We start from the raw sequence: 15953 nt of genomic DNA on the forward strand, positions 1-15953 counted from the left end.
TATATCCTTTTACAATCTAAGATATTATTTTTGTTTCAGTTTAGCTAATTGAAATGAAAAATTTAATTGTTCAATAAAACAAAAACTATTTCAAAATATTTTATTAAATGGCCTTAGTGACATTTTGTTCCTTTTTAGCTGCGTAAAAAACTAGAATTACTGGCGTGAAAAACTAGAATTACTTTACAGTGAAATGAAGTAGTTTATATCCGTTTACAATCTAAGATATTATTTTTGTTTCAGTTTAGCTAATTGAAATCTAAAATTTAATTGTTCAATAAAGCAAAAACTATTTCAAAATATTTTATTAAATGGCCTTAGTGACATTTTGTTCCTTTTTAGCTGCGTAAAAAACTAGAATTATTGGCGTGAAAGACTGGAATTACTTTACAGTGAAATTAAGTAGTTTATATCCTTTTACAATCTAAGATATTATTTTTGTTTCAGTTTAACTAATTGAAATATTTCAAACATTTCAAATTTATTGATAAAATGATTTTATTAAATTTATTGATGATATTTATGACTAAAAACTTATCCTTTTACATTACAGAGGTAAGGAAGAAGGTTATAAAGCTAGAATTGCCGAACTTGAAAACAATGTGACACACTTGCACAAAGAACTTCATCGATTAACTGGTGATATCGATTCTGGTTTCGGTTCAGATATCAATAATGACGGCATAAGCAATTTCCGACGAGAAAAACTTTTGAACCAATTGAAGGAACTCCGCATTCGCGAAGTAGAGTTGAGAGAAAAACTAGATGAAATGGAACAGAAGGAAGCAGCATATAGAGAAACATTAGAACATGCTGACAGAATTGTTGCATCTGTGGAACAAGGGTACAAAAACAAAATAGAAGAACTTGAAATATCTGAAAGAAATCTCAAACAAAGAGTTGGACACCTTGAAGAAATTGAAAGTAGACTACGTGGCGCTTTGCACAAGGAAAGGCGTAGTTCTGATGGCAGGAAACCAGATGATTTGGTTGTTGAGTTGTTGGAAGCTGAATCCAGGGAAAATGTTCTGAAGGAAAAAATCGAAGGATTAGAACAAATTCAAAGAAATGCTATGAGTAAAGTTAAAGATCTAGAAAAGGTAGTGCAATATTTTATAAGTTTTATTTAAATCTTTGAATTATTTATAAAATTAGCTGATTCTGTTATACAATATCTAACTTTCTTTATTATTTATAATAATACGAATGCAACCAACTATTTTGGAAACTGCGAAAATTACTATTTACCTTGTGTTCGAAATAAAAATGTAGATATAAATGCGTTTTTAGCATAATTTCCTAGTTATGAAACACAGTTTATACAATGTGTCAAACATTTTTCATTAGTTTTTTTGCAACATAAATATATCTTTATTTAAAATTTGATTTCTATTATGTTCCCAACAAACAAAATCAAGTTGTGAAATATTAGTATAAAAAATAGCTGTTGATTAAGAACTTAAAACTCATTTAACATAAGCATATGGATCATAAAGTAGTACAATATAGTAGAAAACAACATATAGCACAAGTAAAATAGTTTGAAAAAAAAACTATCATTTTAGAACAGTGGCAAACACCATCCATCATCAGCACGATGCACTGTAAAAAATTCCCGATCAAATTATGGTTAAAGTACTGGCAACCTGTGCTCCGGTATTTTTTTCAGTAAAATCTATTAATGTAAAATTTCACGAAACAAATAAAATCTGAAGTGCACCGTAATTTTTATATAGTAATAATTATTGTAAAATCTCTGAATTACAGTAATTAAAAAAAAATTAGTATCAAAATTCAGGAATAAAATTTTGCGGTAAAAATGGATTTTACGTTAAAGTGGATTTTATGGATGTTACCCTCAAGGTGCAAGTACTTTTTACCGTAATTTGATCCAAAATTTCTTACAGTGTATATGGTATAAATCAGAAGAGATTCGTTGTTTTGGCAATTATACCAAAACACTGCCTGTCTGTTGTAACTGCATAATATTGTGATTTATACATTGTTTTCTATGTCATCAATGCATCAAATGCATCATGCTGATGCATAATGTACACTAAACTTTAGTACGAAAATAACCCTCCTTTCCTTCACAGTCTACTATGTAATTACAATAAAAAAAGAAAAATGTTACTAATAAAAACGTTTATGTTATGAATTTAATAATTGATGGAGTAAGTGCAGTGCAAAAAATTCCGGATCAAATTGCGGTAAAAAGTACCGGCACTCTAAGATCTGCTTCTTTGAAATTCATTTTACCATAAAGTCCATTTTTTTTGCCTCAAAATATTATACCGTAATTTTTTTCAGTAATATTTATTTAACTACAGTGATTTTACAATAAGTATTACTGTAAAAATTAAGGTAAGTATATCAAATTTTTTGTCCCGTTAAATTTTAGGGTAAAGAATACCGCTACACTGAGTGCCGGTGCTTTTTACCGTAATTTGATTCGAATTTTTGTTTCTTCAGTGTTGGTTAAGGATACTTGAAACTATCAAAAAGTAATGGGATAATTGAATTAAAGTTTCTTTCATCCATTTATACCTTTTTCAGGAAACAAATATGCGTTAATTTTTTATGACAATGCTTTTAGTATCCAGAAATTGTAGTCTTTTGGGTCTTTTTGGGCTGGTATTAAAACAACGCAATAAATAGAAGAAATCAAGTTCAAAGTCAGACACCAGTATCGGTTCTTTGAGCAAGTAATATCATCAGCGGGAAAACTGATGATAAAACTTGTTTTTAGCATAAATTGCTTGGCTAACATCTCCAGCTATTTTTCTCCCTTTCAATAATTATATGGAAAGTTCCAGCCTTGTTGTTCAGGAACTCCGTTGCTCAAAAGCAACACCCATCGCCCCCTGTTTTTAATATAGAAACGGCTGTTAATGTTCCGAATTCGTACATTTGTGCTTAATTGCGCTGTTTCTACGCTATGTGATCCTAAATATAAACGCATTTTGCCACTCTTCTTTATATAATATAATATTTTAGGGTTCGAATATAAAAATTGATAAAAATATAATTCTCGGCTTTATGAACAATAAGTATTAGCTAAATATTTTAAACTTTTCAAGCTGCACACTGAATGGAAACAGAAAATACTCCTATCTAATGATTGTTCCTCTACGTTGTCGGTATATTTCATTTTAAACCAATGAGGCAGTAAATCAAGCGCTTGATAGTGTTTTTTTAAATCGAAAAATACAAAAAGATGAGAGAAAAAAATGGCCATTATATAACTATTATTTAGAAAGATTTCCGATATAAACATTACGAATTATTTTATTGGCATATTGCAATTGTTCCATAAAAGCTGTTTTAATAAATATAAATAAGCTTATTAAGTGAGGAAACTAAAATTAAATCAGATTTTTTTAGTAAAAGCTTTTTTAATGTTAAAAAAATCTTTCGTCGAAAGTGTGTTAAATGAAATGTTTGGTTTTTCGCAATTTAGTTAGCATTTGAATCAGTTCTAAAGTCATTTTAGTTTTATTAATCTATAAGTAAATTACATATCAAATAACAGACATGCATTAAAAAGTAAGGAATTATCATTAAAATTGATATTACATTGCAATAAATTAAATGAATAAAAGTAAAATAAAGTAAAAATCACTTAAATTATCAAATAAATCTTTCATTTAGTTATCAATTCCTGACTCCTTTTCGTAGTTTCTTTTAAAAAAGGCTATTGCAAAGCTGTTAAAACAATAACCGAGTTGTTAACCGCCAAGTAATTCTCTTGAAAAAAATTCTTCCTTAATCTGCTAAAACAAGATTCGTTAGATAAGCTGACTGTCAAGAAATTTTCTTTCAAAAGAAAGCCACAATAAGCTTTGTAAGAAATAATCGTAAAGGTCGTTGATAGTTACGTAATTTTCCATGAAATATGTTACCATACGTTCTTAAAATATTAAACGTTGACTAGCTAACAGTCAAGTTATTATTTTATGAAAAAATGTCTAAATTAGCTGTTTAAACAATAATCATTAAGTTAGCTAATTCTCATGAAAATATGTCATCATAAGCTGTTAAAACAATCTTTCGGTTACCCGATCGTCATGTAATTCTTGAAACAAAAATGCTTCCATAAGCTGTTAAAAACATTAATCTTTAAATATACCGACCACCGATGATGAAAAATACCCCTTTGTTTGAAGTAGAATTAGTTTGTATTGATCAGAAATTGATTAAAAATGTCTAAATGCAGCTACTACTGTAGCAAAAAAGGTGAAAACAGAATAAATGTAGGATATTAAGGTCAATATATCGCTAATATGGTTTTTCAAATCTCGGTCACCAAGAAAAATAAAAAAAGTCACGCTCATATGCCTTACACTTAAAGCAAAACAGTTATTTTAAACTATTAGGGGGACCAGAAAATAATGTCGTTTCGGTGCATTTGATATTTGTTATCAAGATTTTATTTTTCATCAATAATGTATTCACCCTCGTTAGCAACAACCTTTTTATGCCGGATCAAAGATGAATCGAAAAAAAAAAAGAATTGGTTCTTAAGACTAACGAATATTTAATGCTCCGAAACGACATTACTTTCCGGTCCCCCTAATATATATATCCTCTTGTCGTGAAGAATTATCTGGGCTTCAGACAACACCTCCTAGAAGAAGGAAGGCCTCAGCACGGATCAATTTAGTAGTCCGATCTAACGAAGATAACTGCATAGTAGATGAAAAATAAGAAAGATGTCATTTCGTTAAGGGTACTAAGCTGCGCAGTGGTTGAAAATACGAAATATGCCAATACGTTTGGACTACTAAAGGATATTTATGGTAACCCGTGCTGAGGCCTGCTCTTATCTAGGAGGTGTTGCTTCACAGGGCTGCTTCAGAACGGACGAATAACTTAAATATTTTAAAAGTTATTCAACCTTTTTAAAAATCGCCAATTTGGCGACATTTTTCCACCTTGATGAAAATTATCAAATTGGTTGCCTCATTTTCGGTGTTTGAAAATTTGTATGAGCCCAGGTAATGCAGCAGTGAAGAAAGTTTTTAAATATTAAAACAGTGAACGAACAATTCTTTTGATTTTTTCATAACTGTGGCTTTTAACCAGATCGACATTTTGCGCCATTTTCAGAATAAGCATAGACAGTGGCAGCTTTAGATAGGTTAAACTGTCCTGACAATCATCAGTAACTGTTGCGAAATCACAGCACTTATAAAAATAGCGTATTATTCTCAAAAAAGTGTCATTTCATATGACTATGTAGCCTTCGAAAATCAACCTTAAAAGATTAGTTGTTTACAAATACCAATTGTAGTAGTTGTCACAGACCGAAATCTTCTTTCCGAGTGACATTACTTCATATTCTATTAACGTTTGTAGCCAGTTTTCAAATTTTGGTACTGGAATTTAGAGTTATTTATTTCTTAATTTTTCGACTGCATGAAATTCTGCTTCATTATAATAACTTATTACTGTAAAATAAAATCTCTACACCTATTAAACTTTTACAGTAAATTACACTGAGAAAGTCATCTAAATTGATGTCAATAAAGGACCGCCATAAACTTTTTCTCATTTATTTTGACGTCACAATTGGCTTTCTGTTGCATTTTATCTGATCTTAAAAACATTCCTACTGTCTTACAGGTAGGTACAGAGCTTAGGCAAGTTCCTTGCGTTCGAACCCAGGTTGCGAAAGAGTCGTCCATTATTCTTAATTTTTCCATTTTTTTCTATCGTCACTTTCAAAAAATTTTTTTATAGCTTCGATAAGTTATACAATGACAATCTTTTTGTAGAGTTAATGCAATACCTTATATTTTTAAACTAGCAAATTGTACTACTATTTGCTTTGCAGGTTATCATAAAGCTACACACTAAAATCATCCGAACTAAATTACGGTATAAAGTACAGGTACTTTGGGTGTATCCCTTTTACCGTAAAATTCATTTTTACAGTAAAATATTGCACCGTAATATTTACAGTAATATTTATTTAATTCGAGTGATTCAGTGATTTTATGGTAATTATTACTGTAAAAATTACGGTATATCAGATTTTTCCGTAACATGTCCTGGTAAAAATGGATTTTACTTTAAAAAAGCACTGGCGCACTGAGAGCCTGTACTTTTTACCGTAATTTGATCTGGAACTTTTTATAGAGTACAAGTAGATCTCTAAAAAACAAGTAAAGTTCTAAAAAAAATTCTTTTTATTATCACTCACTGCTCGACGAGAATTTTTTCCTTGAAAGATTTTGTATCCGACAATTTTCTTTATATATATGCTCCACCTACCAAAACGTCTGCAGTTCTTGCGATACATATTCTCATATTTAACAATTATAATGGAAATGAGATAGTATTAAAGTGTTTTTAAAGCAAAATTTTAGCAGTTACGAAATGATTTCAAATACACAAATATATCTTTAAATTAAAAAAATTATTGCAAAATAACGAGTCTACTAAATATTTTTAAAAATTTATGAAATTGATTGTAACATATCGCATTGTTTTTATAAAATCGATTGCAACATAGAATGCCGGGAGTTTCTTAAAATCATTTTCTCTTACTAAGGTAATTTCGTAGCTCATATCTTTTGGCAATAAAATTCGAGACAATAAATTTCAATGCAAATTTGCATGCCAATTCTAAATAAGTGAATTCAAATGGAACAAAATAAATAAAAAATGACTTTTCAAGACGAATTTTTTCATTAATTTAATAGATGCTTATTATAAATAATATCAACAATATCGTAAATCAAAATATTACTTTATCTTTTGTTTACTGGATCATAAATTATGACTGCGAAAGAAAATATTTACGGAATTTATTCTAAAATAAATCTAAAAATACAGTTTAATTGTTTAAAAAAATTACTTTACCCTAAAATTAATAGAATATATATTCTTTTGCAAATTATGATATTGTTTTTGTTTCAGTTTAATTAATTAAAATAAAAAATTTAATTTTTCAATAAATCAAAAAAAAATCAAAAAGAAAAAAAAATCAAAATAATTTATTGAATGGCATTATTGACATTTTGTCCCATTTTAACTGCGTGAAAAACTAGAATTAATTTACAGTGAAGTAAAATTGTTTATATTCTTTCGCAATCTAAGATATTATTTTTGTTTCAGTTTAATTAATTGAAATATAAAAATTAATTGTTCAATAAAACAAAAACTATTTCAAAATAATTTATTGAATGGCATTATTGACATTTTGTTCCTTTTTAACTGCGTGAAAAACAAGAATTACTTTATAGTGAAATAAAATAGTTTACATTCTTTTGCATTCTAAGATATTATTTTTGTTTCAGTTTCATTAATTGAAATATAAAAATTATTTGTTCAATAAAACAAAAACTAATTCAAAATAATGTATTAAATGGCATTATTGACATTTCGTTCCTTTTTAACTGCGTAAGAAACTGGAATTACTTTACAGTGAAATAAAGTAGTCTATATTATTTTACAATCTAAGATATTATTTTTGGTTCAGTTTATTTAACTGAAATATTAAAACTAATTGTTCAATAAAAAAAAACTATTTATTAAATGGCATTATTGACATTTTGTTCCTTTTCAGCTACGTGAAAAACTAGAATCTCAGTTGAATGACAAAGACGAACTAGCGTCCAATCTTCATAAAGCTCAACTAGAACTAGATACCTCCAGAAAAACCTTGGTGAAGTTAAAAAAATCTGAAAGTGACTTAAAAACTTCCTTACAACAAACTGAAAATGTCTTGAGTACAACAGAAGCACAAATGAAAAATAAAATTCGAACCATAGAAGAAGAAAAGAGTGGATTGGAAGAAACAATCAGAGAGCTTAGAGCACAAGTTCGAGAACTAAAAATGAAATTGGAAAAGGTGTCAGACGATCGAGAAGAAAAAAGATTGTCACTGACTGCAACAAAGCAATCTGTTCCTCGTACTTATTCTTCTCAGAATCAAAATGATGTAAGGAAAAAGGTTATATATGGCTTTTGCTTAGCTGTTAGCAAAATGCTTGATAAGCATTTAGTGCTATAGCAGGAATATTTTAAGACACTATGTAGATTATCTAGTGTTGCCAACCTCGCAATTTGTATTTAATATATTTAATGCAGGGGGTTCAGGACACAAAAATCTTGAAAATTTTGTCATTTATTAACTATTTTATTACATAAGAATAATGGCATTAGTTATTTAATATTGATTTTTTTTCATTTCAATTAGAATGAACTGTATGACTAGGTTTTATTTTTTTTCGCTTTGAATTTCATTTGATACTGAACCTTAGGATATTATTTAATGGGAATTTCTTTTTATTTTAATTAGAATGAGCTTAGATTTTATTTTATTTATTTATTTCTCGCACTGAATTTCACGTGATATTAAACCTTTGGATATTTTAATAGGAATTTTTCTTAATTAGAATGAGCCATATGACTAAGTTTTATTTTATGTTTTTTTCGCACTGAATTTCAAGTGAAAATGAACCTTAGAATATTTTAATGGGGATTTTTAGAACGTGCCGTATGGCAAAGTTTTATTTTATTTATTTTTATTTTCGTTTTGAATATAGAGTGATTCTGACTCTTAGATTATTTTAATGGGGAACTTTTCAATTTAATTCGAATGAGCCATATGACTGTGTTTTATTTTATCTATTTTTTTTCTCATTGAATGTCATCATGCAACCTTAGGATATCTAAATGAGGATTATTCTAATATTAATTAGAACGTGCCATATGACTATATTTTATTCAATTTTTTTCCACAGTGAATTTCACGCGATACTGAACCTTAGAATATTTCAATAGTGTTTTTTTTTAACTTTAATTAGAACGAGGCATATGACTTGATTTTGTTTATTCATTTTTTCAAATTAAACTTCAAGTGATAATGAAAAATAATTTGAATAATATAGAATGTTTTCTCTTTTTCCGTTGTCATTTTTTCACGTTTTTTCCCCAACTTTTAAACGACCTATATAGAAAACGAAAGAAGATTACTCTATAAATTTGAAATATCACCCTCAAGAATTTTAGAGCTTGTTTAATCATAAGATAATTCAAATTTGTTGCAACCCTTAATATGTTACTAGTTGAATAGTTTCATTATATTTTTTCGAAACGTGGTTCAAATTGAAATGAAACATAGTCTAATTTAAAACTTTATTCAGATTGTGGGAAAAGTGCACCATATTATGGTTTATCGCACAAATATTATGGTTCAATGCTGAATTGATATTTCAAAGAATGCTTGATTTTATTTTATAAATTCAATCCATGAATTTTGAAAAGAAAAAAAATAAATAAATGCAATTTAATTTTAAAGTTTTTTTCATTTTTTTTAAAAAAAAGTACTGCTAGTAGCAGTTTTTGCTCAAGATAAATTATAGTTATGGTATAATCTCTGATTAATATTCCTATACGTGTCCCTAATTCAAAGAAAAAAGGCCAAATTTAAAACTTATGAACTTCAGTTTTATTAAATATTATTCAAATTATTTTTTTAAAATTGTTTAATTTTAAAATAGTAAAATTCTACAAGATGCACCAAAATATTTCAAAATATTGCTTTCATTAAAAAAATAAAATTGTGTCCCGGATCCCCTTGAAATATAACATTTTATGGGACTGAAATTAAAACATGACACTTATTCACAGCGAATGATAATTTCTATTTGCANCAAATTAAACTTCAAGTGATAATGAAAAATAATTTGAATAATATAGAATGTTTTCTCTTTTTCCGTTGTCATTTTTTCACGTTTTTTCCCCAACTTTTAAACGACCTATATAGAAAACGAAAGAAGATTACTCTATAAATTTGAAATATCACCCTCAAGAATTTTAGAGCTTGTTTAATCATAAGATAATTCAAATTTGTTGCAACCCTTAATATGTTACTAGTTGAATAGTTTCATTATATTTTTTTAAACTTGGTTCAAATTGAAATGAAACATAGTCTAATTTAATACTTTATTCAGATTGTGGGAAAAGTGCACCATATTATGGTTTATCGTACAAATATTATGGTTCAATGCTGAATTGATACTTCAAAGAATGCTTGATTTTATTTTATAAATTCAGTCCATGAATTTTAAAAATAAAAAAAAAACAAATAGATGCAATTTAATTTTGAAGTTTTTCTAATTTTTTTTAAAAAAAATACTGCTAGTAGCAGTTTTTGCTCAAGATAAATTATAGTTATGATTCCTTATCATGTATATCTCTGATTAATATTCCTATACGTATCCCTAATTCAAAGAAAACAATGCCAAATTTAAAACTTATAAACTTCAGTTTTATTAAATATTATTCGAATTATTTTTTTAAAATTGCTTAATTTTAAAATAGTAAAATTCTACAAGCTTAATAGGAGAAATTGGCACAAAATTTATAACTTTTAACAAGGTGCAACAAAATATTTCAAAATATTGCTTGCATTAAAAAAATAAAATTGTGTCCCGGATCCCCTTGAAATATAAAATTTTATGGGACTGAAATTAAAACATGACACTTATTCACAGTGAATGATAATTTCTATTTGCATGACTTGTATTTTTTTATTTAAAAATACTATTCTTATTAGTCATATCTTATAAATATTCTTCAAAATGGTAATTCAGTAATGATTTATAAATTTTATTTTTAGAAAATTACTTCTAGTTTCAGGCTCTGTGATATTAAAATTAAAGGAGCATAAAAAAATAATTGAAATTTTTACATTTTTACATTACGAATTTAACTTTTTTGATGTTTAACATTTTCAAAATTGATTATGAAAATAACACTGAGGAAAAAAGTATGGTAGAAACTACCAGAATATGGTAAAATTTACCGTGTTTCTGGCTCTATAGGAACACAAAAAGCTCAATATTTTTCACTGAAGTGTTTTGGTAGTAATTTTGGTAAAAGTAATAATAAAATATGGTTTCATAATATGTGATGAAATTTGGTAAATGTGGTAAAAATTGGTACTTTTATCATGATGTTTTAAAGCATGGCATAAGAACTATTTAATTGGTTAAATTTACTTTTCAGTTTGTATTTTTCATTAAATGTGTGGTTATAAAGGCTTCAATTTTGAAAATCAGAATTTCCGATAAGCCAGTAAAATTACTAATGAAATGGTTCAAATACCATTTATTTTAGTTATATTAACCAAATAAACTTTCTTCTTCTTTTTAACCAGAAATATCCAAAATATCATTACCCTACAATGCGGTAATTACACCAGCATTTGTTCAACCGCGTATGCATCAAATATTACAGTTGTTTGATATAAAGAGGCATTTAAGAGCGGCAGAATGAATTCTCCGTAAATATTTATGTAAATATATAATTTATGGATATTTGTTTCTCCGCGTATGCATTAAATATTGCAATTGTTTGATATAAAGATATAAAGAGGCATTTAAGAGCGGCAGAATGATTTCTCCGTAAATATTTATGTAAATATATAATTTATGGATACTTGATTCTCCGCGTATGCATTAAATATTGCAGTTGTTTGATATAAAGAGGCCTTTAAGAGCTGCAGAATGAATTCTCCGTAAATATTTATGTAAATATATAATTTATGGATACTTGTTTCTCCGCATATGCATTAAATATTGCAGTTGTTTGATATAAAGAGGCATTTAAGAGCGGCAGAATGAACTCTCCGTAAATATTTATGTAAATATATAGTTTACGGATATTTGTTTCCCCGTGTATGCATTAAATATTGCAGTTGTTTGATATAAAGAGGCATTTAAGTGCGGCAGAATGAATTCTCCGTAAATATTTATGTAAATATATAATTTACGGATATTTGTTTCTCCGCGTATGAATTAAATATTGCAGTTGTTTGGTATAAAGAGACATTTAAGAGCGGCAGAATGAATTCTCCGTAAATATTTATGTTAATATATAATTTATGGATATTTGTTTCTCCGCGTATGCATTAAAGATTACAGTTGTTTGATATAAAGAGGCATTTAAGAGTGGCAGAATGAATTCTCCGTAAATATTTATGCAAATATATAATTTATGGATATTTGTTTCTCCGCGTATGCATTAAATATTGCAGTTGTTGGGTATAAAGAGACATTTAAGCGAGACAGAATGAATTCTCCGAAAATATTTATGCAAATGTATAGAATTTATGGTATTTAATATCCTTAGAAAATGTATATTATTCACTGTATTACGATAGCTTAAAAATACAAGCATTACTGAATATTAAATGATCAAAAATTATAAAGAAAATCAGGTAAAGCTCTACAAAGTGTATTATTTGGAATATAGTCGCGTAAAGGCCTAGAAATGTGCGGTAAATAAGAATTACTTAATATAACCACCGAGGTAAATTAAGAAAAAAAAATATTTTAGTCCATTTAATTTTTTTCTTAAAACATTGTTTGTGCAAGCAATTTGTTTGACAATTATTCTTAATGTGTACATTTTAGAAGCCTTCTTATAAAATCTTGTTAAAAATCAAGTTAAAGAAGTGTACTCATTGGGCTACATAAATGAAATTTTAACTGGAAAAAAACAAAACTATTATCGAAATTTGAGGAATCGCAAATGAAGAAGGCGGCTTAATCAAACATCAAAACCTGTTTAGTTAAGAAACAAAGAAGTGTCGAGAAATGATTACGAAAACAACGCCGAGTTTTTTCTAACAATCAAACTCGTTTGAGTCGTGAGGTCTCAGGGGTGAGAGCATTCGCCTTGCAATGAAGTGAACCGGGTTCGAATCCTGACCGATCACAATGCTGACGTAAAATATCCTTAGTGGTAGACGGATCATGGGTTAGAGTCCCCTTGCCGTCAGGCTAACCGTGAGATGTTTTCGCAGTTTTCCTCTCCTTGTAACACAAATGCGAGTCAGTTCCATCTAAAAGTCCTCCTCGAAGGCGAATTTCACCCAATACTTGACCCAGGAGTTCCCTTGTCTTCTGGATTGGATTCAAAATTACAAGGCTACTGAGTTGAACATTAGTAGTCGTAAACCCAAAATTGGGTCGGCTGTTCAACGACTGTTATAAAATAAAATATAAAATCAATTTTGTTTTGGTGTTTCTAGAACTGGTTTTACAAACTTCTTCTGACTTTCCACATATTTCGATTGCGTGTTGGATTTTTCGTGCTTATGTGTTAATTTGCGATCCTTAAAGTACTCATTATAGACAAGAGCTCAAAATCTATACAATATGGGCACTGATTATTGATAAACTTGCATGTAGGTACAACGAAAGAATTAATATTGATCTGAGGAACCAACCTTGGTATGAAGAAGTAAAATCAAAAACCTTTCTTTAATACCTTTTAAGAGGTAGCAGACTGAGTGGAAATGAAAATTGCTGGTTTCGAGTTTTCTAGTAATATTTCTTGTAAATTAGATTATTAAAATATGATATATCTTGAAATTTTTAATTTTAATAAAGTTTTCAAGTAATTTGCGTTTAAATTTAGGAAGAACTAAAGTAATCTGGAATATACATAGTCTAACTTTCATCCAGTATATTTTTAGCTTTTAAGACATTTCTTATCAAAAGTAATATCATAAAAAAACTCATAATTTTATCAGCAATATTATGTAATATAATTAGCTTTTCAAGCACTAAAATAAAATTTTAAATAGTTGGAATAGAAATGAAAAATGAAGAAATAAAGATTCAAGTCAATGAAAACAGTGAAAAAAAAATAAGATCAAAGATGTAAATAGTTTTTAGTTCAGAATTTACTTTTTCACCGGCAACTACATTAAAAAGTTTTGATTTAAGGCTTTGTAATTTTCTTCATTTTTATGACGTTTGGATTTCTAAAGTAATATATTTAACAGAAATTACTATTTCTTACATAAGAAAATAGTTGCATAGCAAGTTGAAGTTAAAAATAAATTACTTTTTCTTATAAGAAGTTCTCAATAGTTCTATGACAGGAAGTCGTGAATAATCAATTTTTTTCCATATGCAAGAGGCACACGACAAGAAAACCTTAACCTTAAATTTATCCACAGCTTAAAATAGTTACGTGACAAAAAGATAAAAACTCTAAGTTTTTATATATAGAGTAAAATAGTTACATGGCAAAAAAATAAAAATTATAATTTTTTTTATTTGCATCGTAAAATATTAAATGACAAAAGATAAGAACAACAAATTTTTTATACACAGCGTAAAATAGTTACATGGCAAAGGATAAAAATGACAATTTTTAATAAACTGCATAATTTAGTTATATGGCAAAAAGATAAAAACACTAAGTTTCTTTATATGCATCGTGAAATAATTACATGGCAAAAAGATAAAAACGATAAATGTTTTTTCATCATACTTGGCTTAAAATGGTTATAAGACAAGAAGACGTTAATGTGTTTGTTGTATGTAATGTAAGACAGTTATATGATAAAAAGTACAACTAGGAATAATCGTTTCTTTTCATATGCTGTATAAAATAAATACATGATTAGAAGACTTTAGAAATAAGTGTTTCTTTGAAGCAAACTATAAATTAAATAAAAATTGCTTCATTTATTCGAATTTAAATTTAACTGCCCGAATAAAATTGAATATTATGATCTATATTTTTGTCTTTTATAATTTATGTCAATATTAATGAACGTTCAGGTAATACTCTTTTATGAACCATGCATCCAGAGACTGTGAGAAACACTTTTCATAAAGTAAACAAAATAATATCAACGTTAGTGTTTGTTTACAAACGAAGCAAAAGTATCTTAGATGGTTGATAGTAAACTTTTGTCTATTTTATTCTTATTTTAATTTACAAAGAAAGCTGTTTAAAACTGTTTAAATAATTTTACGGATTCTATTTTACTTTAATCTTCCGCCAAAAATTATATTAAACATTTAGAATTCTATTAATTTACTTTCAATTTTCTTAAAATTACTAGTTTTTAATATGAAAATATTTTTTCACTTACTTTGACGTGTGCCAAATAGATTGATTCCTTTAAACTACGTCCCTTTAGTACATTTCGGTAGTCTTAGAATATTTCTGACGTACAATTTTCGTTCACAATATTCCATGCTTGATGCTTCCTACATGCTTCCTTCCATGTTTGTTGCGTCTGCACAAAAAAGTATACATTTTCAACTTTATTCTTATTTGCCAGTTTTTTTCTCAAGTACCATTTCTTAGAATACATTTGATATCCATTGTTTATATTTAAATTGCCATTTAATTGAAGGTCGCGCCATTCGTTACGCGTTGGCGGCAATACCGGCTTTTAAGCTCAAATTCTTGCCTTATCTCTGGACTACGGTGCCAAATCTGTTAAGTCGTTACTTTCCCATCTTTAGTCGCCATTTACGCAAACCTTGGCAAGGGGTCCAATTATGACAAATTAATTGTATTTATCTTGGAGTATGAAGGTAGTGACCGTGAACAACAGGTTGTAAAGCATTCGACATTGCGATTAAAAGCGTCAACCGATGTTGACGGCAAAAAGTAAAGCAGCACATGCTTCATCAGATAAATTTTAGGATTATTGCCAACTGTTGTGGGGCTAAACGTCAAAGTTTACGCTGGATAACAAATGTGTCGATTGTTACCTTGGAAGGATCAGTGTTGGAATAAACTACTTGCTATTTTCATTTTAAGATCGTTTAAGCCACTTTCGAACTTAAAAATAATTTTAAAAGAATTTTCCTGAATTTGAATTGAAAATTGTTATAAAAATATTTAGATCATAAATGTGCTCCTTTTTTAGAAATATATTTCAATTTACAAATATGGTGATTATTTCAATTCTGGGTAACAAAAGTTTCAGTTGATACCTTGGAAGGATGAGTGTTGAAATAAACTACTTGCAATTTTCATTTGAAGATCGCTTAAGCCACTTTCGATCTTAAAAATAATTTTAAAAACTTTCTCTTGAATTTGGAATATGAAATTATTATAAAAATATTTAGATCATAAATGCGTCCTTTTCTTAAATATATTTCAATTTACAAACATGT

At 28.0% G+C, this 15953-nt stretch overlaps 1 protein-coding gene and 1 long non-coding RNA gene across 7 annotated transcripts in view; one reads left to right on the forward strand and one right to left on the reverse strand.

The window, feature by feature from the left end:
* LOC107440918 (uncharacterized) overlaps window positions 1-15953 on the forward strand; it is a 153114-nt gene that overhangs the window by 124854 nt on the left and 12307 nt on the right. For all 6 annotated transcript variants that reach the window (XM_043041013.2, XM_043041014.2, XM_043041016.2 and 3 more), the window contains 2 exons: window positions 554-1100; window positions 7574-7948. In XM_043041013.2, the coding sequence (XP_042896947.1) occupies window positions 554-1100; window positions 7574-7948 (922 nt within the window). The remainder of the gene's footprint in view (window positions 1-553; window positions 1101-7573; window positions 7949-15953) is intronic.
* Window positions 474-15430, reverse strand: LOC122269160 (uncharacterized). Its single transcript, XR_006225009.2, has 2 exons — window positions 14915-15430; window positions 474-1028 (listed from the first exon to the last, which is right to left on the reverse strand). It is a non-coding gene; the product is annotated as an uncharacterized lncRNA (long non-coding RNA).

This window comes from Parasteatoda tepidariorum, chromosome X2 (assembly GCF_043381705.1).
Source record: "Parasteatoda tepidariorum isolate YZ-2023 chromosome X2, CAS_Ptep_4.0, whole genome shotgun sequence".
NCBI lineage: Eukaryota > Metazoa > Arthropoda > Arachnida > Araneae > Theridiidae > Parasteatoda > Parasteatoda tepidariorum.